The 21,015-nt window shown below is 50.7% G+C and overlaps 2 protein-coding genes across 8 annotated transcripts in view; one reads left to right on the top strand and one right to left on the bottom strand.

Annotated features, from left to right (window-relative positions):
* Positions 1-3,095, top strand: part of MARF1 (meiosis regulator and mRNA stability factor 1) — a 46,890-nt gene extending 43,795 nt beyond the window's left edge. For all 6 annotated transcript variants that reach the window (XR_011384668.1, XM_008257798.4, XM_008257797.4 and 3 more), the window contains one exon: positions 538-3,095. Coding sequence is in view for 5 of the 6 variants with exons in the window: in XM_008257798.4 (XP_008256020.2) it covers positions 538-779 (242 nt within the window). In the remaining variant the exon portion in view is untranslated. The remainder of the gene's footprint in view (positions 1-537) is intronic.
* The window catches only part of BMERB1 (bMERB domain containing 1), a 152,799-nt gene continuing 132,745 nt past the window's right edge, over positions 962-21,015 (bottom strand). Inside the window, exons 5-6 of one of the 2 annotated variants that reach the window (XM_008257799.4) lie at positions 20,149-20,231; positions 962-15,277 (exon numbers count right to left, since the gene is read on the bottom strand). In XM_008257799.4, the coding sequence (XP_008256021.2) occupies positions 15,198-15,277; positions 20,149-20,231 (163 nt within the window). In that variant the 3' untranslated portion in view covers positions 962-15,197. Of the gene's footprint in view, positions 15,278-15,478; positions 16,721-20,148; positions 20,232-21,015 lie in introns of those variants that run through there. The other variant, XM_002711778.5, reaches the window with a different exon arrangement.

Raw genomic sequence — 21,015 nt, 5'->3', positions numbered from 1 at the left:
CTTGTGTTTGCAGTCGATGAGTTAATGTGGCTCAGCCAAAGAAGTAGCCACTCATCTGGCTGCATTTGACTTCCCTGGGTTTTTGAGGGTCACTTGAACTCCGTGCAATTCTTCCTTTACCCCTGCCCTAGTGTTACACCTGCGCAGGGTGTGGGAGGCCCGGAAGCTCCCTGACTGCCAGGTCCCTCCCGACGAGAATCTGTATGTCACGCATGGTTTCTGGTCCTTAACCACCTGACAGAATGAATGGGCACAGAACCCAAAGTCGGGGGGTATTAACCATTGCCCATTGAGTTGTAGGCAAAAGTGGGAATCTCTCAAACTGTGCATTCCAGCAGAATGGTGAAACGCGGTTTATAAATACTTGATTTATGTGACACAGAATACTGACCACAGAAGTAATCTGTAAATTGTGGCATAGATGTGACATTTGGGGGATTTTTTACAAGTATTTGCTGAGAAATATAAACAAAAGGCTGAAAACCAACACTCTGACAAGTCCTAGAACTGAATCTGTTTGCTTTTCCATGTTTACAGAAATTATGATTTTAAAGCAAGAAGAAAAAGTTGAAATGCCAGAACTAGTAAAGAAGGAAAAACTGTCCTCTGACTCCAGCTCTCTGTGCGTCTCAGCAGCTGCCCCGGCGCCTCCCTGCCTCTCAGAAGCCCCAGAGTCACTGCTTAGCAAGGACCCTGTGGAAAGCCCGGCCAAAAAGCAACCTAAAAACAGAGTAAAATTGGCAGCCAACTTTTCCTTTGCACCTATAACCAAGCTTTAACTCTCATGTTGAGCATAGAATTAGGATGGGAAATATCTGTCTGATTCTGCACACAAAAGTGGGTTCCAAAAACATCCTCTTCTGGTTTTAAAAAGAAACCTCCTGGAAGCCACTTAGTTCATCTTTAGATATTTTCTTTCTTTCACATTGACCACCTTTTGGGGCTGAAATTTCTTTTCTTTTCTTTTCTTTTTTTTTTTTTTTTTTTCTGTTCAGTTATTTGAAGAAACATCTGACATTTGCTAAAGAACCCTTACTATATTTTTCCAAATTTTTCTTAACTAATGGTGTTCCCAAAGAAGAAAGCAGTGAGAACTCAGCAGGAAGTGGCTTTACTTCCATTGAGCCACATCAGTGATCTCTCCATATGTAGCATAAGAGTCTCTTATCCTTTGCTTACTGATATTTCCAACAGTATTAATCAGATGCATGAAGTGTCTTTGAAACACAGCCTGTCCCGTGAGCCTGCGTGTTTGCGCACCAAAGGAGAAGGATAGGCAAGGAGCTGAGGGTGTGTTTTCAGGTTGGAATGTGAAAGTTCCTGGCCTCCATGTGACTTGTAAGTGTGCCTTGTTTTTTATTTAACTATGTCTGTAGTTGACAAATGTGGCTTCATCACAGATTTTTAAAAGTATTTCCACTTCGGGGTTCCATTTAGGAGCTTTCTAGAGAATTCGAGCATGTTCTAAGCTTCCCTTTATGTTAAAGTTCCAGTTTGAAATGGATTAGGTTAAGAAGAGGAAATGGTCTTGGTGTCATGAATTTAAAGTCAGCGTGTGAATTACAACACACATCATTGTGTGTCGAGAGGCAATATTGGGAAGTCAGTCTGATTTTCTAAAATATGCATCAAATGCATAAATTACAAATCAGAGCTGAGTGGTGAGATGCTTCAGCAAGAGTGGTAGTAATACTATTTCCACTAGGCGGAGACAGGAATTCTTTCGAAACATAATGAAGGCCAAGGTTGATCAACTTAACCTTGTTTTGGTGATTTTAAAGCTGGTTTTGGCAGCTGGGAAGCTTTACATGTGAGTATGTGTGTGTATGTGTGTCAGCTCAGCATCTTTTAATCGTGTCTGCCTGTACTCATTACTTCTCGCTGTAGGAAGCATGTTTGGGTTTCTGTGGTGTCTGATGTTGGCATTTGGGAAAAGCCAGCCTTTGAGGGCACTGCCCTGTGGAATGGCCTTCCTCTCTGGGTGCTTGGGGTGTCCGCTGATGGGTGGCCTCTCATCCGTCCTGGAGAAACCTGACATTTACAATGGATTGTATTTGTTGGGCAAAAAAGGCGGATTCATTCATAGAGCAGAACGAACCTATTGGCGCAAGGTCTTCCACTAGTTAGATGGTTTCTTTTTGGGAAATGTTTATATTTTGTAATTTCTAGAAAGCCAGAAAATGGGCTCTGATTTTGTAGTCAGCATTTTGATAAAATGCCACAAAATAAGGGCTATAGAGAGCTTTTTACGAGTTAGACTTTTGTTCCCCGAATCTTTTTAAATGAAGCCAGTGATTCTCCAACACATGGCCCCAGTCAAGACGGAAGGACAACTGGGAAAACCTTCTGATTATTATGGCACTCTGTGAATCTTCCCGAAGGCATTTCCTCTACAGACATAGCGTTACAGGGAGTAAAATGCAAATGTGCAATTTTTTAAGAAGCTTTTAATGTAATAAAGTTGGTGTTGAGCACATCAGTGGCCTTATTAGCTTTCATAAGGCTGAGTTTGCACGCTTGGACTTCAGTTTCGCTAGCATGAAAAGAATTGTGGACTTGAAAAACACAGAGGTATCATTACAAGTCACTTGGAACAGTGTCAAAGAACAGGTTCTTTGGGCAACAGACGAGAGAAACAAGTTCTGTGCTACCTGGTGAGTGTGTCTCTGTACCATTCACTGCAGCTGCCAGTTGCCCGGGACGTGGTTGTGACAGACGTTGCTGTTTGAAGAATGTGAGAGTATGCGGAAGCACGTTGTGTTCCTCCTGTATTCCACAGTGGCCAGTCCAGTTACTATCTATTTTTTTATCCAGAGGCTTAATTAAATGATGTGACGGAATGATGTATGAGCATTGAGACAATGACGCTCGTTCTGGGTGGAAAGCTGTACCAGGTTCGATTTATCTGTCTAAAAAGACACAAGTCACCACCAAACCCCCTTCCCATCTTGCACTGTTTGTTTTGGATTGGGCTTGGGGGAGGACATGTTTTTCTTAACTGTCTACTTTGTTTGAACACTTTTTTTGTGGTTCAAGTGCTGTTTTGTGTGTTGGGACCAAACAGTTGTCAATAAACTTTACAAGCAAGCATCGAATTTGAAGTTTTCCAAGTGAATGGTTTTGTCTGTTTATGGAAAATAATTACAGCCCCAGGCAGTTCTCTCAGCTTCGATGTGTGTTTCCCCAGCTTCTTAAGAGCAAATTGGTCTGACACTTTGTTTTGTTCGAATTGCAGATATTTGTTAATCAGTGTGAACCCTAACACATCAACATGACTTGTGCCTTACAGGAGAGCTGTGTCGTGCTTAGTGGAAATTCTGGTGGATGGTTGTGGTCTGGTGTCAGAGGCTCTGTGTGGTCAAGACTGAACTTTCCAGCTTGTAATCAAGGGTTGGACAATGTTAAAATCCCCCGAAACCTTCCCGTTAGAAAATGGAGGTGATTCCTGGGACCTCTCTGCCTGGAAAGAAGTCCGCTTTGCACCTGCTTTGTTCTTGACGCTGCTGAGCGTGCCCTGTGAGTCAGTGTGGGAAAGACGTCCTTCGCGGGCCTGGCTATGAAGCCATTTCTGAAACCATCGCCACCATCCCTCCCCTCTCCCTTCCCCTCCTCTCCCCTCTCTGCCCCTCCCCCCTGGCAAGAATCAGAAAGGACCTAGAAGAGACTTGAGTAGAAGCGCAGCTTTTAAAGTCAACATTAAACATTCTTCAAGGCCTTTGGCGGTCTTTTCAAAACAGTTTTCACAGCAGCAGCTGTTGGCAGAAGTTGAGCTGCCACCCTGCTCCTTTGGAGTGGGGTAGGGTGGTTCTGGAGGTCAAAAGGGGGGTGGCAACACAACACCGCACTGATCTTTGTACATTGCCTGTCTTGGAAGATGGTTGACGGCGGCTTTGAAGGTGCCTGGCAGAGTGAAGCTGGCCTGTCCCTAGTGGAGGAGGCGAGTGGCTGTAGCGCCAGATCTTCCATGTGCCAGAGAGGCAGTCTGAGCAGGGTGTATTTTGCTGCCAGCACACCTTTGTTAGGTGTGTGGATTGGGACAGGCTGCATATACCTGTCAGTGCTGGGCACGGGGAAGGAGCCCTAGCCCTGACTCGGTCCCTCTACACAGCGGTTGGCGCCGACAGTCACGCTCACTGCTTTTCCTGGCCCTGCAGGCTCTCATGTGCTTTACCTCGGGTTGTCAGGGTAACTGGCCACTTGCCTGGCTACTAAGGTGGTGTCTTTTCTAATCCCACTCTACTTTCAGAGCAGGGTGCCCAGTCTCCCTCCCAGGAGAGCTCTAGTCCCTTCCTGGGAGGCGGGCAGCCCTCAGGAGCAGCTCGGGTTGGGATATAAATAAACCTGGGTGTATCTGGGACCAAGTCCTGACCAGGCAGGGAAGAAAGAACCCCTCTTTTTTCAGGTGTGGGGGACATGGAGCTTGTGTGGTTCTAAGCCAGAGGACCTGAGTGTTCTTACAGGGTGAAGGGAGTTCACCTGTTCTGGGAAAAGGGAGTTGCAGTGGGGAACACTGGGCACAGGGCAGGCAAGGGGGAGGAAGCCCCTGTGGCTGGAAGAACAACCAAGGCAGGGGAGGGGGCGAATGCTGCTCGGGTGCTGGCTGCTCCACTCCTGGCTCCTCGTGAGGCAGTGCCCCAGCCAGGGACCTCTGAAGAGGTGGCCTGCTCAGTGCCTTCTCTTCTGTCCCTGTCATCCTTCTGCCTTCAGGCTCTGGTGTCTGCAGATGCAGACATGCCCACCAGAGGGCTGCAGCGTCGCTGCCCCAGGTGGCTGCCAGGGCCACTGTGTCTGCTGTGCCTGGGCTGTTCTTTTTCTCTGCATGAGTGGCCCGTGAGGTATCGCACCTGGGCTGAGGCCTGACCCTGCCGAGTGCGTCCCCATCTCCCCCTACTCTTCCTGCCACAGTAGCTGCCGCCTTGCAGCCTCTGGGCAGTGCTCTGCTCCCCTCTGCAGCAGAGCCTCCTGCTTGTGCTGTCCCACGCCTGGAAGGCCAGGCAGGGCTGAGGACACAGCCCTCCAGTCGCGGCCCTAGGCTGTGAGTCTCCCCCTGCCACTTACTGGCAAGTTAACCAACTGATGGTTTCCTCCCCATTTTTTTTTTTTCTCCAGTGTGAGAAACAGACAGACACAGACATCTGCTGGTTCATTCTCCAAGTGCCCACAGTGCCCGGGGCTTGGCCAGGCTGAACCCAGGAGCTCAGTCCAAGTCTCCCACGTGGGTGGCAAGGACCCAGCTACTTGAGCCATCCCCTGCTGCCTCCATATATGCACGTTAGCAGGAAGCTGGACTGGAGAGCCGAGCTGGGACTCAAACAGGATACCAGATGCGGGTGTCCCAGCTGGCAAGCTTGACCTCTGCACCAACACCTCCCCCCACCCCTTTTCCCCAGAGAATAAGCGAGGAGAATAAAAGCCTCTCCCTATGAGGGTTCTTTGATGTCCTGAATGAGCCGCTTGAAGTGAAGCCCTGGAGAGGGACCTGCAGGCCTGGGTATTTGGCTAGATACTGGCTGTGACCGTTGTGATGTGCTCACATCTGTACCTGGCTCTTCCCTCATCACTGAAGTCTTACCTCAAATGTATTTTCTCCAGGAAGCTTGCTTTGACTTGCCGCCGCCTCTGTTCCTAGAGTAGGCAAGTACCCTCCCTTTGCAGCATTGCCTTTGTCTAGCTTCACTCTGCAGTGCCTAGGAGTATACTTTTAGGGGCAGGTGTTTGGAACAGCAGTTAAGACACTGCTTGAGATGCCTGCATCCCAGCTGGGTTCACGTTCCAGCTCCGCTTCCAGTTCCAGCGTCCTGCCGATGGGCACCCTAGGAGGCAGCAGCTCAAGTACTTGGTTCTTGCTACCCCACACGGGAGACCTGGACTGAATTGCAAGCTCCTTCTGGCTTTGGTCTGGCCCAGCCCCAGCCCCAGCCCCAGCCCCAGCTGTTGTGGGCATTTGGGAAGTGAAACAGTGGATGGAAGATCTGTGTGTCTCTTTCAAATAAATAAAAAGAAATTATATGTTTTATGGTGTTTTTTTTTTAAATACAGTTTACTGTTGAATACATGTGTGTGCGTGATTGTTCAGTCATTTCCCTCAGTGAGGCAACAGGTTCATGAGAACAGGGATGGTCTTTTTATTCACTAGAACATCTCCAGGATCTGGGGCCTGGCTTAAAGTAGTAGCAGCTTCTGTTAGTTTGCTGCATGACAAATTACCGCAAAGAACATGCCATGATTATCCCGTGGTTTCAGTGGTCTGCAGGCCACAAAGCTCGGCTGTCAGTCGGGATATGGCAGTTGGGCTACATTCTCATCTGGAGGCTCGACTGGGCAGAACCCACTTCCAGACTCACTCGGGTGCTGGCGGAATTCATTTCCCTGGGGATGTGTGACTGGGGGCCCCGGCTTTCTGCTGGTTGGAGGCTAGAAGCTGTGTACACTCTGCACACGTTGCCCGAGTCCCCCTACCACATGGACTTCCCCAAAATGACACTGGCAGGACCAGCATTGTAGCACAGCAGGTTAAGCCACAGCCTGCCATGCTGACATCCCATATGGCACTGGTTCAAGTCCTGGCTGCTCTACTTCCACTCCAATTCCCTGTTAATGTGCCTGGGAAAGCAGTGGAAGATGGGCCAAGTGCTTGGGCCCTTACTACCCGTGTGGGAGACCCGGATGGCATTCCAGGCTCCTGGCTTCAGCCTGGCCCAGTTCCAGCCATTGTGGCCATTTGGGGAGTGAACCAGAAGATGAAAGATCTCTATGTGTCTCTATCTTTCAAATGAGTTTTTTTTTTTTTTTAAACTAAAACAGAAACCAAAGAACCATTGAGTCCACCAAGCTAGGTTCTCACCTCTAATCCAAGAGGAGCCTTACATAAAGTGACCCAATCAAAGAGTGATTGCCAGTGCTCTGCCATGTTGTATGTGTCAGAAGCAAATCATAGGTTCTGCCTCACGGGTGATTGGTAAGCATCGATGAACGGATGGCTGACATGTGAAGCCAAAGACGTCAAACCAGATCCTAGAAGGGGAGAAAAGAGTTCCAGGCCAAACTTTGGAGAGTCAGCAATGGAGCTTCCAAGCTGTAAGGACCCTTGAGGACCCCCTTGTCTAACCTGCCCTGCACTCCCACACCAAGAGTTGCAGAAGGGGAAGTGAGGCTGGAGGGTTCAGCCCTTGCCCTTGCGACTGACTGGCACTGGAAATCCTGATCTACACAGCTGCTAAGTCTAGTGTTTTGGTTTGGTTTGAGCCCCTCCTGGGTGCTAGGCAAGAACCAAGTGTGGGGACCTGGATGAGCAAGATGTGGGCCCACTCACACCCTCCCGCAGCAGAACTTAAGAAACAGGCTCTGCCATCCTCAGAACTGTCAGTGTCCTGCAAAACAGGAAGGCCAAGGGGCCAGTCCTGATTGAGGGCACCTAAAGAGCCTGTGCGTGAACCAGCCCCTGGATGGGGGAGGGCAGAATTGCCCGGACGGACACCAGCAGGACAGCGGACACCCACCATCTCAGGGCTAAGTAATTCCATCAGTGGCATTTGACAGTCCTTCCCTAATTAAGAGAAAATGCACTGGCTCTTTCATACACACTGAAGGGACATGAGGTCTACAGCTGGGTCAGATCATTCCAGAAAAAACTGGACCTTCATGGGGCTTCAGAATGTGGAAAAGTGTAATTAAAATATGTTTATTTTGCTGAAAACAAAATTGAAATCCATGTGCAATAGGGGTCTTCAGAAGTTCATGGAAATCACATATTACAAAAACTATTTGTAGATTTCAAAATTCTTTGGTACCACAATTCATTTATGTTTTTATTTATTTGAAAAGCCATATGCTGGGTCACTCCACATATGCCCACAACAGCCGGGCTGGGCCGGGCCGGGAAGAAGCGGAGAGCTGGGACTCCATCCAGGTGTGTGGCAGGCCCCCAGTTACTCCAGCCATCACATGGAAAGATTCCGACCTCAGGGTGCGCATTGGCGGGAAGCTGGAGCAGCAACAGAGGCAGGACTCACACCTAGCACTTTGATACGGGCTCCAGGTATCCCTAGTGGCGTCTTAATCGATACATCAGACACCTGCCTCTAAACATATCTTAATTCCATTTCTCCACAAACATTTCAAGGTATCCTTGCGTACGGAAAAAGTGATCAAGTAAGTGTAGCGAAAGGCTGTCACTGAATTTGGGTGAAAGGAAGGATACACGGGGATTCTTTGCAGGGTTTTATATGCTCATGTGTCTCTTAACAGGGACACAGTCTGAGAGAGGTCTCTGGGCAGTTTCATCAGAGTGTGCTGACGCATGCAGGGGTGCTGCCGGGTCACTAGACGCTATATGAAGGGACGACCACGTGTATATGGTTTGTCATTGACCGAAATTTCATTATGCAGCACGGGACTCTAGAAATACTCTTCTGTAAGTTCCAAAACTGTTTCAACATTGTTTAAATGATTTTATTTATTTATTTGAGAGGCAGAGTTAGAAAGAGGGAGAGACAGAAAGGTCTTCCATCCCCTGGGCTGATCTGAAGCCAGGAGCCAAGAGCTTCCTTTGGGTCTCCCTTGCGGGTGCAGGGCCCCAAGAACTTGGGCCATCTGCTGCTGCTTTCCCAGGCCATAGCAGAGAGCTGGATTGAAGAGGTACAGCCAGGACACAAACTAGCACCCATATGGGATGCCGGTGCTGCAGGCGGAGGCTTGGCCTACCAAGCCACAGCACCAGCTCCCTATTTCAACATTTAAAAAGGATGTTAAAATTGTTGAGCAGGCTCCCACGTGTTCCCTGGAGATTGAGACCAGCACTGGGGCATTGAGGGGTCAGAGCTAGCTGACAGGCATCACCCAGGAGCCTGAAGCCACAGACCCAAGTGGGTTCACGTAGGTCAACAGTTGCTGTCAGAACCTGCACAAACGGCCCTTGGCTGGACCCAGTCCAGAGCATGCAGGGGACCCCCTTGGACTGGCAGTTTCATCAGAGTGTGCTGATGAAACTTCCTAGGGCAAGTGGGGGCTGCCTTTGGGGCTGGGCTGGGTATCAGAGAAGGGGGTGCAGAGCACTGAACCAGGCTGGGGTTCTGAATTCTGCCCTGGCTTCGGTAAACCTGCTGTGTGGCCCTAAGCAAGTTCCTGTCTCTGAAATCCTACTTTTTATTCTCTAAAAGGCAGTAGACTGTGGTTTTAGCTACTTAGATCCATTCTCTTCTCTTGCAGCACAAGAACCAGGGTCAGCCTGAGGACCCCAGTGGGGCCAGGGCAGAGAACTGCACCCCTCTGGCCCAGCACGGCCCTGGGCTGGGCACGTGCTGCAAGCCAGGATGTTTGCTGGATTTGCTGGATTGTGCCCCTGGGAGGAAGTAAGCCAGGTGCTGTTGCCGTGGCCATACAAGATTTTGCCAGGGAACAGAGCCAGAGGTGGCAGCATGGAGAGGCACTGAGTCCAGAGGGCATTGTTTGGACTTCCGGTGTCACCCGATTTCAAGACACCCCAGCCCAGGAGTGAGAAATGCCCCCTCTTCATTCCCTGCTTGCTTGGCTTGTGTTTTGGTGACTGAGGCACCCAGTGCCGAGAGCTACCATGCCCCAGGCTGAGGCGGGCAGGTCACAGAGCCTGCAGCAGGGCGAGCCCCACCGCGCTACCCCAGCCACATCTCCCCCAGCACCTGCCGCTGCCAGCGCAGACTCCCAAGAGATGTCCCCTCCCCACTCCCCCGGCTCTGGGCCCACGCCCTCTCTGCAGGACGGAGGAAAACAATTGTTCATGACGCCCAAACCTGATGCAGCAGCTGTGCCTGTGGGAGGAAGGGCCACCAGCCACGTTCTATCAGGAGGGAGAGAAATCTTCCCTCCTACCCTGCAGGGCTGCGGCCGCAGTGGAGACGGAGCCATGGAGCTGATGGGCAGCATGCAGAGGGGTGGGTTGGGGTTCACACAGAGAGCTGCCTTGTTGTAATGAAGCAGGAAGTTAGTTCATGATGGAGGCATAAGGTAGGTGAGTGCTGGGATGGCGGGCAGCAGAGCTGGGGGAAGCCTCCGTCTGTGTGTGGCTCCCAGCTCCCTGGGCCTTCTGGAAGGTGATGTCACAACCCGGGGCCTTGTGCAGCTTGGTTTCTGTGGTGAGTGGAGAACGGGGGCCTGTGTGCCCTGTCAGCATGGCAGGGGAGAGGGAGGCCGTGGCCGTGGCCGTGGGGAGGCAGGTGAAGGTCTCTGACTCTCCCCGGAATGAAGGCTGCACAAGGGCTGCAATCTCCATGTTCCCTTATCGCTGCCACGTGTGGCGTTAACTAGAATGAACAAGCACGTTCAAGGGTAGAAACGTGACGTTTGTTCTCACGCCAGCTTGCCTGGGTGCTCTGCCTGGGCCCGACACCCAGGCACTGCACCACAGGTGGCAGGCCTCTGAGCCCTGGCTGGTGCCCTCACGCACGCTGCAGTGCAGCCCTGTGCTCAGGGCCACCCCGGAACTCGGAGCTTTTAAAAGAGGCTCTGCTACTGCTGCGGCCACAAGTCACCTCCAGTCCTTCATGCTCAACAGGGAATAAGGGTACTGATGGGGCTGCAGTCACACCTGTGAAGTCGAAGCCCAGTTCCGCAGACAGCGCAAGGCCTCTGTTCCCTGGGCCTGGCTCCAGGCCTGCCTGCTGTGTGACTTGGAGCTACTCACATCTCCTCTCACAGGGGAGCCATGGGGAGCACTGCCCCTTCCGATGCATCCAGTGTCGGTGCCAGTTCTTTGCTCGATCCATCGGCACCAACCATATCCCACTGCAGAGTCCTTGGGCACCACTCATAAAGTCCTTAAGGTCACATGGTCTCCGGGCAAAGCTGGATGCCGTGCGACACACCCTCCTTGGCGCGACGACACTGCCTCGCTGGCCTTCCTCCCAGACTGCTCCGACTCGAGTTTGCCTTCTGTTCTAAGTGTTGGTGTGAGTACAGGTGCAACGCGGGAAGCGCCACAGGGGCTGGGCCGCATGGGGCTTTGGAAAGCAGGCCAGGACCCAAGGCTGGACTCTGAAGATGGGTGGGTTGGGGGGCGGAGGGGGCAGTAGAGCTGTAACCTGAGAAGCAGCCATGCTTGGTTTCCCTTAGGCGTCACAGCAGCGCAAGGAGAGACTGGGAGAGCAGGGAACAAAGTCTGGCAGGAAAGCGAGGTGTTCTTGGCAGGGGGAGTCACACACACCAAGCCCAGCAGAGAGCACGATGAGCAGAACCAGCGAGCCCAGAGGAGACTTCAGAGGTCCCAGGAGAGGGGGCAAGAGGGGCGCAGGGCATCGGAGGAGCCAGATCAGAGGGGCTTTTAAACCATGTGAGGGCATGGCTCTCAGCCTAAAGCTCTACATGAAGATGAGAGGAGGCACTGTCCCTTGCCTCTGCCTGGCTCTCACATAAATAAGTAATTAAATAAAAGAATCAGCCATGGGCAGTATGTGAATGAGTGGGGCTGTAGTCCAATAAAACTTGATTTGCAAAAGCAGATGGCAGGTGGAATTTGGCCCTCTGGCAATACCCTGCCCTAAGTCCCTGGCTTAGGACTGTTAAGTTTAATGTGCCTTCTGTAGATCTAAAGGACTCCCTCCTCAGGAAACGGAATCTGAGCTTAGGAGAGAGGTCAGCCTATGAGAGAACGTGGGGACCGGTCAGTATTGATGGTCCTCCAAGATGTGCACAGAGCGGATGAGATCAGTAGAGAGAAGAGAACAGAGTGCCAAGGGCCAGGCTGTCAGGAGGAGGAAGGGTAAAAGGAGACTGGGCAGGGGCTGCTGGGCTGTAGGATGCACACCCAGAGCGCAGCGTCTTGGCTGTTAAATGAGGCCTGAGTCCCTGTCAGGGCTGCAGAGTGCGAGGGCGGATGTGCATCCCCCAGATGTAAGCAGAGGGATGCACTCCTGGTGAGAGGAGTCATGAGAGTGACAGAGACCAGATTAAAATAGACTTGAGGCCGGCGCTGCGGCTCACTAGGCTAATCCTCCACCTTGCAGCGCCGGCACACCAGGTTCTAGTCCCGGTCGGGGCACCGGATTCTGTCCCGGTTGCCCCTCTTCCAGGCCAGCTCTCTGCTGTGGTCCGGGAGTGCAGTGGAGGATGGCCCAAATACTTGGGCCCTGCACCCCATGGGAGATCAGGAGAAGCACCTGGCTCCTGCCTTCGGATCAGTGCAGTGCGCTGGACACAGCGGCCATTGGAGGGTGAACCAACGGCAAAGGAAAACCTTTCTCTCTGTCTCTCTCTCGCACTGTCCACTCTGCCTGGCAAAAATTAAAAAAAATAAAATAAGATTTGGGCCAAGTCTAAAGAGGAAAGGCTCGGAAGACGCAGAGAAAGGCGGTGGCTACCAGCTAAGAGGGATGGCGGAACTGCACGGGGTTCTGTCTTTGCTGGGTTTTGCAGGTGGGGAGGTGCTTACATGCTGAACTGAAGAGAAAGATTTTGGAGGCTGCGGGGGAGAGGAGCCACCAACACATGGGACTCTGGCCGTGCCAGGTGGGGTTTACAGGAGCCTCTGCCTTGTCAGGCTGATGTGAGTGCGCTGTTCAGTGCACAGTGATCAGTGTGCTGTCTGTTGTCATCCTTTCCCGTGGCTTCCAGAAAGAGCGAGTCTGGGTGAGGAGGACCCCGCAGTCTGCAAGGTTTCCCAGTGTGGCAGGCAGCCCTGGTGATCCGGGAGCATCTTCAGTTACTGCTTGCTTCTCTTCTCCAGTAAAAAGCCTGTCTTGGCCAGTGCTGTGGCTCACTAGGCTAATCCTCCGCCTTGTGGCGCCGGCACACCAGGTTCTAGTCCCGGTCGGGGCGCCGGATTCTGTCCCGGTTGCCCCTCTTCCAGGCCAGCTCTCTGCTATGGCCAGGGAGTGCATTGGAGGATGGCCCAAGTGCTTGGGCCCTGCACCCCATGGGAGACCAGGAGAGGCATCTGGCTCCTGGCTTTGGATTAGCGCGATGCGCCGGCCGCAGCGCGCCGGCCGCAGCGGCCATTGGAGGGTGAACCAACGGCAAAGGAAGACCTTTCTCTCTGTCTCTCTCTCTCTCACTGTCCACTCTGCCTGTCAAAAAAAAAAAAAAAAAGCCTTTGTTTTCTACGAAGTCAATGGGAGTAGCAGGCACATTAGGTAGGTCTACTTAGGGCTTGGCAGAAGCCCTAGGGGCAGGATTTTTATCCTTTGGCTTGTTGGATCAGGGAGTGAGTGCTGTATAACTGGTCTGAGGTCAACCGTGTTTTCTACGGGGACGAGAGAGTGGCTGGGCGACACTGGGAAGGGTCTGCAGTGAGGTAACAGTGTCCCTGCCCTCCTCCAAATTCCCTGAAAATAGGCTCTTAGCAGAAGCAGTTAAGGTAGGATTAAGATTAAATCATTTTACTGATTTATTTGGGAGGCAGACTCACCGAGAGACAGACAGACAGAGACAGAGACAGGCAGGAAGGTCTTTCCTTCACTGGTTCACTCCCCAGGTGGCCGAGGGGGCTGGAGCTGGGCCGATCTGGAGCCAGGAGCCAAGAACCAAGAGCCAGGGGCCGGGAGCTTCTTCTGGGTCTCTCATGGGGGTGTGGGGACCCACGCACTTGAGTCGTCTTCCGCTGCTTTCCCAGGCCATAGGCAGAGAGCCGGATGGGAGGAGGTGCAGCCCGGGCCTGAACTGGTGCCCATGTGGGATGCCTGTGCCACAAGCGGTGGCTTAGCTGGCCTTCTTTGTCTCTTTTATTGGCTATTTTTAATAGTTGCCCTCAGGATAATAATAGGTATCCTTAACTTTTCACACTTCTCCTTGAATTAACATTAATACTTTTGCATAGCAATTTCACTCAAATTCTAACTTGTTCATCTATTATTTCAAATATTCTTTTATAAAAACAATATACTCATAATTTTTCTAGTATTTACCACTCCCACTGCTATTCATCTCTTCCCGAATTTCCGTACTGTAATATTTGTTTTAAGCTGCATTTATCTTTTAGTATTTTTCATTTTTTAAAATGAAATGCAAATGTCTCTTTTTAAATTCAGTTTTCCATTTAACTGACAGTGCAGTATAGGGGGTATTACTGATTTTATGTTGACCTTGTTAACAGTAAACTTATTAAATTCAATTCAAAATTATAATTTTTATCTGCAGATTATTTTGGATTTTCTTCATCACACTCATATTGTCTGTGAATAGTAAATGTTATTTGTTCTTCAAAAAAAAAAAAAAGACATTAAATTGTGCGGGATTAGGGTGGGCTCTTGTAAGATGAGGGGAGGCGCAGGAACATGTGCCCGGGGGGGAGGGATGTGTGAAGATGGAGTTAGAGACTGGGAAGACAGAGGACTGCCAGGGGTGACAGGAGCTGGAGAGGCAGCAGGGTTCTTCCTGACCACTCTGGCCTTGCAGCGCCTTGACTGCAGACTTCCTTTTTTTTTTTTTTTTTTTTTAAGATTGATTTATTTATTTGAAAGGCAGAGTGGCAGCTCTTCCATCCTTCCATCTGCTGGTACACTCCCCAGATGGCCACAACCACAACAGGCAGGACTGGGCCAGGAGTCAGGAACTCCATTCAGGTCCACCACATGGGTGGGGCCAGCATTCGCTGCCTTCCCAGGCACATGAGCAAGGAGCTGGATGGGAAGCAGTGCTCACGGGGCACGCTGGTGTCAGGGGCGGCGGCTGACCACTGCACCCTTGGCTTCAGACTTCTCCCCTCCTGCCGCACGCGCAGATGCAGTTGTGGTGTGAGGTGATCTGTAGTGGCAGCCCCAGGACACTCCCACAGTCTGGTTCGTGTTTGGTGGTTTGCAGTAAAGGAGGACACGGTGACCCTGCGGCCACCATGGTGGCTCTGACTGGTCAGAATGGCAGAAAGTGGCATGCAGGCCAAGCCTGCCCTTAAGCAGGAGCGTATCTGAGGCAGAGGAGGAGGGAGCCACGTATCTCTATGAGATACTTGGGGTCAGCCCCAAAGCTGCTGCGCACCTGTGACAGACATCTGGATTTCTTTGTGATTTAGAAATATTTTGAAAATGCTATCATATGAACAACCCAACACTTTACTTCTAGGAGTTTCTCTTAGGGGGAAAATCAGGAAATCGGATGAAGCTTTATCTCCCCAGGATGCGTGTCGTGACGTTGTTTGTGATACCAGAAAGTTAGCAGCAGTCTCAGTGCCCGAGAGTGAAGAAATGGCTGGATACCTGCTGGCACATGCAGGAGCTGGCTCAGTCAGTGTATGTTTACGGAGCCCTTGGTGACGTCAGGGGAAGGCAGGGTACAGTGAGCGGGGCGGAGTTGGTTATCAGGTGGTACCGCGAATCTCATCGTGAAGAAATGCAGAAAAAGACAAAAGGGAAACGCATCAAAATGTCAGAAGTGTTCTCTAGCTGAAGAAATTATGGTGTTAAAAAGAACTAAAAACTTCCTTGTATTTTCTGCACCTTTAAAATGATTTACTATGTACATGGATGACTTCCATAATCAGGGAGAGGGGGGAAGTAAAACCTTTTAAAATGCCAAGTACAGTGGTTTCCATTTTTATTTTCTCTGATGGATGATTGCACATCAGCGAATCTTACGCTAACTACTTAGGCCGGTCACGACACACACACGTACAGAGAGGTCACGGGGCTGTGCCGGGCTGGCTGTAGTAAATGGATATCAACTGACACAGGTGGAATTGTGAGGCTGGCTCAAATATGCCACCAAATGATGGGACACACTGGGGCCAGGCTGCTTCTCCCGCCAGTCACTGTTCTTTACGGAGGTCTGTGTGTTGGGCTGGTGAGGCGGCGTCCTGTTGGCACTCCCTGCAGTGGTCCCCGTGGGTGGAAAGTACCTGGGTCAGCATCCACTCTGGGCCCCTTTCTTGTCTGTCTGCCCCTGACATTGCAGCCTCCAGTTCTCTGCGACCTCCCCCAACCATTGGATTTGCTCCCACCCAGGCTTCCCACCCCCACTGTGCTCTGCACACCTGGGGCAGACCTAGCAAGTGAAAGAGCCAAGGATGCAGTGGACACCCTCCTGATGTGACCTGTGCCCAGACACAGGCTGGGATGTGAAGCTCATTCCTGACAGGTGGGCGCGTGGTGTGTCTAAGGATGCTCTACTGATGGTGCCTGAGAGATGCACGGGCCGTGTGGGAGCCCTCCAGACCCAGCCCCTGGGAGGGGACGCACAGGGGGCAGGACTCATGCCCATCTGAGGCTGGCCTGACAGCAGAGCTAGGAGGGTGGATGGGGGATGTGTCCAACACGGTGCTAGCTTGTTGAGAAGTCACAACTACACACACCTAGGGATCATGCCCCTCTCCCAGTTCATTCGCACGGTGGGTTAGCTACAGCTAGATAGAAGTGGAGATACACGTTTTTGAAGGAGGACCTTTCCTGGTGGTTGGCTAAACAGTGAGACAGACTCCTGGGTTCGGCATGCTCTGGGGAGGGCCATGCGACGGTGAGGGACTCCCTATTGCTACACTCTGTACAGGGCGCTGGGCCCGCCTGCCACACCCATGGCCCCTGGCGGCAGTCACAGGCTTGCCTTCAACCCCTTCCACCTTGGAGAGTTCTTGGGCCCCAGTGAAATGGGGTCTATGAAGACAAGAGGGTGGGAGGGGGCCCCTGTGGCCCTGGGGGCACCCCATGTGGGGGCTACATGATGTTGCACTGGGTGGCCCCACAGCAATCCTTGATGAGTGCCAGCCCTGTCTTGGCCACCATGGGCTTGCTAGGTGGGGGCTCTGCTTTCTTCTCTGCCCGGGAGCCTGCAGCAAGGTAGGTACACAGAGGGAGAAAGGAACAGAAAAAGAGAAAGAAAGGTGAGGAGGGCCCCGAGTGTCTGCAGTCCCAGCCCCACTCCAACTCCTGGTTACGCCTGGCTCAGGCCTTGTTCAGGTGGTATGGAGAGCTCAAGTGCATTTTAAACATCTCATCAATGTTCCCATCCTCCTGTGGGCTTACCAGCTTGCAGGTCTCAGCTTTCATCCAGAGCTTCTGCCCTTTTCCTAGTCAGTTTTCTTCACCATTGTATATCCCAAGTCTAGCCACAGGGCCTTGGTACTCAGTATTTTGTGACTAAATAAAGGAGAATTTTTGTTCAGGTCACTTTAATCTGAGGGCTCATGTTTTTCAAGTTTGGAAAATACTTATATATTATCTTTTCAGATAATCTCAACTTCCCCACTGTCTGCTTGGTTTCCTTCTGGAGTGCCTATTCAATGCAAGTTGGGCTCTCTCATTCTAGCCTCTAAGTTTCATCTCTTTCATAGTTTTCATCTCTTAGTCTCTGTGCTACATTCTGGGCAATTTCCTTATGTCTGCTTTCCAATTTGTGAAACTTTCCTTCAACTGTGTCTGTGTATTTACTCCACTGAGTTTTTCCTTCAGTGAAGATAATATTCTTTTGAAAGGCTAATTTTTCCCAAGTTAGCTTTCTTTTTTCATGGCATCCTGCTATTTTATTTTGGATTCTGTTTCCTCTCCTATGTCTTTGATAATTTAAATATATTCAGTTTATCATCTCTTTTAGGTGGCTCCGTTATGTTGACTCTTGGGAAGATATTTTCTTTGTTACAGCTACTGATTCTCATACTGGCTCAGTAGTTCATGGTCTTTAATTTCTACTGACAGCCCATTTTCCTAGGAGGTGTTTTATCTGTGGCAGTGCTGTGCGCCGTGAGAAGCTGAAGAATCTCCACTGAGAAGTTTTGTGGTGTTCTTGCTGAGGCCCCAGGGACTTCACTGGTTTTAGAATAGTTCTCTGTTTTCCAACTTGGGGTTCTAGCGCCAGATGAGGGTATGTAATTGGGCCTCACACTTTTTTTTTTTTTTTTTTTTTTTTTTTTTTATTTTTTGATAGGCAGAGTGGACAGTGAGAGAGAGAGACAGGTCTTCCCTTGCCGTTGGTTCACCCTCCAATGGCCGCCGCTGCAGCCGGCGCACCGCGCTGATCCGATGGCAGGAGCCAGGAGCCAGGTGCTTTTCCTGGTCTCCCATGGGGTGCAGGGCCCAAGCACCTGGGCCATCCTCCACTGCACTCCCTGGCCATAGCAGAGAGCTGGCCTGGAAGAGGGGCAACCGGGACAGAATCCGGCGCCCCGACCGGGACTAGAACCCGGTGTGCCGGCGCCGCAAGGTGGAGGATTAGCCTATTGAGCCACGGCGCCGGCTGAGCCTCACACTTGACCCCTTGCATGTGCTTTGTTTTCTTGCCAGAATCATCATTTTCCATCTTACAGCCCTATTAAGAAGGCAAATTTACTTGCTCCTTCTTTATGCAGCAAGGTGGAGTTTTTCCACTTCACTCTTCATGGAAGAGACAGTCCACTGAGGATCCCGGCTTTAGGCAGGGATCATGTGCTTTGTAGTTTTCAGGGCCTCAGCCCCTTTTCCTTCCTTACTCCCCACCCTCCACAGCTGTATTTTCACAGGATGTTAATGGGTGGTCAGTGAAAATCATGGGTGTGGGTATATAGATCGCAGCAGCTTTTGATTTTTGTCTTCCCAGCAAGATTTTCTGTTTGTCTTCTCAAAACAGCTCTTGTTCCTGTGGCTGCAGGAGTGGGCATGTGCTAGAGATCTGGCCAGTCAGTTTTCAGATTTATTGATTTCTGCAGCAAAATGTATTGATTCAGATTTATTGATTTCCCAGCAAGATTTCCAGTTCCTCTTCTTCTCATAACAGCTTCTGTCCCTGTGGCAGCAGGGCTGGGTGTGTGACATAGACCTGGCCATCAGTTTTTTTTTTTTTTTTTTGAATTCAGATTTATTGATTTCCACCTTATTGACTTTAAAAATGGTATGAGGCTGACTGCAGGCAAGGGAACGGTGATTTTAAGTTAAAATGAAGCTATGGTGAAAGTGCATCACCTCTGGCTTCAGTCACCACATCACTTTAGACTGAACAGAGACTTTGGTCTTGAACAAAGTTCCACAACTCTGAAATCCAGGGATGCTGCAGGCCTCTCCCGGCAGTGTCCTTCCCTGTGGGTCAGCCTGCTGGGCCAGAGGTGAAGGTGCTTTCAAAAATACTGCCATTTGCCCAGCACAGTGTCTTTGATTGCATCCAGTTCGCCCAGTAGTAAGAAGCTCCTGTGGGGCCCAACTGTAGTCTTCATGTCCCTCGATTGGTTCACTGACCACATTTTTAATGGAAGCCATGGGCAATTTCTCAGCCCACCCTTTTGTGCCAATCCACGCTGATCTTGTTCCAGCTTAAAAGTGGATCTCACTTTTCCTACGGACTTACTGTGCATGCTGGTACCTGGCTTCTTCGTGACAGTGGACCTCAGAAATGGAAACAGAGTCCAGGAAGTACCTGCTGAAATTTTCCCTTCATATTTATGTAGTCAGATACCCAAAGAAAGAATTCTGGGGACTGATATGAGATCACTAAGCTATTGTTCTGGGGTTCTGGCCCCATGGAGAAGGCTGAGCAGTAGGGGAAAATGAAGCAAACATGCAGAGGGGCAGAGATGAGAAACAGACGGAGGAAAGTGAGCAAGTTTTCATAACATTCGGTCCCAGAGACCCTACTTCTTAGTGCTCTTTCTCCAGCAAATCTTTGAGTTGGACATCTGTGTCTTGTAACTGAGCGAGGCCTCACTAATACAGCAGTCAGAACACACGTGAGCAACATTGGTCAACAAAGAGAAGACGATTCCTTCACAGCAGGACCTTATCACTTTAGTAACCTAATGGACACTGGGACCCTCAAAATAGAGGGTCAAATGTGCACCATTTCCCCAACTTCTCTCCTACCACGCCCTTTTTGCTCTGGGTGTCTTCTGAAGCTAATATTCTGAGAGGGGTGCTCTGGCTTCATTCCTGACAGCAGGGAGGGCTTCCTGCACCTTGTGACATGCACCAAGCCACACAATTAGGAAGGGACAGCTGTTGCCGGGACCGGCAACAAAGTTTGTGGGATTTGGCACAAAATGAAAATGCATGGCCCCTTGACCCAAAATGATTAGGAATTTCAAGACAGCAACAGCAGGACATGAAACCAAGTGCCCTGCTGAGCACAGGGCCCTGGGTGACATCGCAGGTCACATGTCCAAGGAAGGTGCCTGCTGCCGTCCTGTGCTCAGGTTTGATCTCTAGAGTGCACTGTATTGTGCCTCTCTTGCTCCCACATCTTGAAATATCCTTTCCTCTTGGATGGGGAAGGAGGAGGAATAACGTCCGTACTTACTGGCTGAAGATTTGGTTACTTTGTCTAGAGATTTTAACTTGATTCTCAGGAAATCGGCCATTTCCTTGTCTTCTTCTTGCTCTCTGTGAAAGCAGATGTGTGGGAGAGAGGAAGCAAAAAACAGTAAGCAAAGAAAACATCAAGGAACCAACGGAATGAGACAAAAGGTTACGTGTGGGGAACTTTGTGACTAATGCATGGATGTTATGTGGACTGTGTGTGTTCTGTTGGATGAACCTGCTCTGAATCAGTGATGGGGTAAGTACTTGACCAGAGCAAGGGTGGGACCCCAGGACAGAGGCAGGGACATCACAGGACCTAGCCTCCTGCTGGGAGTTTGGTGAGCCAAGCAACACCTCTTCTGATCTTGAACCTTTACACCACCTTAATTACCTGTGCTACCACAGGGACATGGGAGGTGCCAGAGAGCAAGCCACCTTTGCTCTTCGAAGAGTCACCCAGCCAGCTGAGAGAGGCAAGGCGCGTCGCTGGGCTGTGGGGAGGGATTTCGGAGGACACAGAGAATAGAGAGGATGTTGCCCTCCATAGGAGAGTGCTGGGAGTAAACAGTCAAGAGTCAACCCTCCCAGCGTTCTCCACGCCCAGCCCCTGTGCTTCCAGGGTCTGTTGTCCAGATCACGGTGGCAGGTGTACATAGGTAGGAGAAGCATCGGAATCACTTGGAAGGGAAAGGAAGAAAAGCTGGGAAGTAGAGAGGGCAGGTGAGTTGGTACAGGGACGGTTTTCAGAGAGAGAGAGGATAGGAGTAGTTTCAAGTCTGGATGAGCTGGGGAACGTTTAAGAAGCTCTGCTGTGTGTTGTATGGTGTGATTACTTCCTGGTCACCTTCCTAGAACACACAGGCCT

This window comes from Oryctolagus cuniculus, chromosome 19 (assembly GCF_964237555.1).
Source record: "Oryctolagus cuniculus chromosome 19, mOryCun1.1, whole genome shotgun sequence".
Taxonomy (NCBI): Eukaryota; Metazoa; Chordata; class Mammalia; order Lagomorpha; family Leporidae; genus Oryctolagus; species Oryctolagus cuniculus.
The sequence above is the reverse complement of the archived record's forward strand: the minus strand, read 5'-3'. Positions and strand labels throughout refer to the sequence as shown.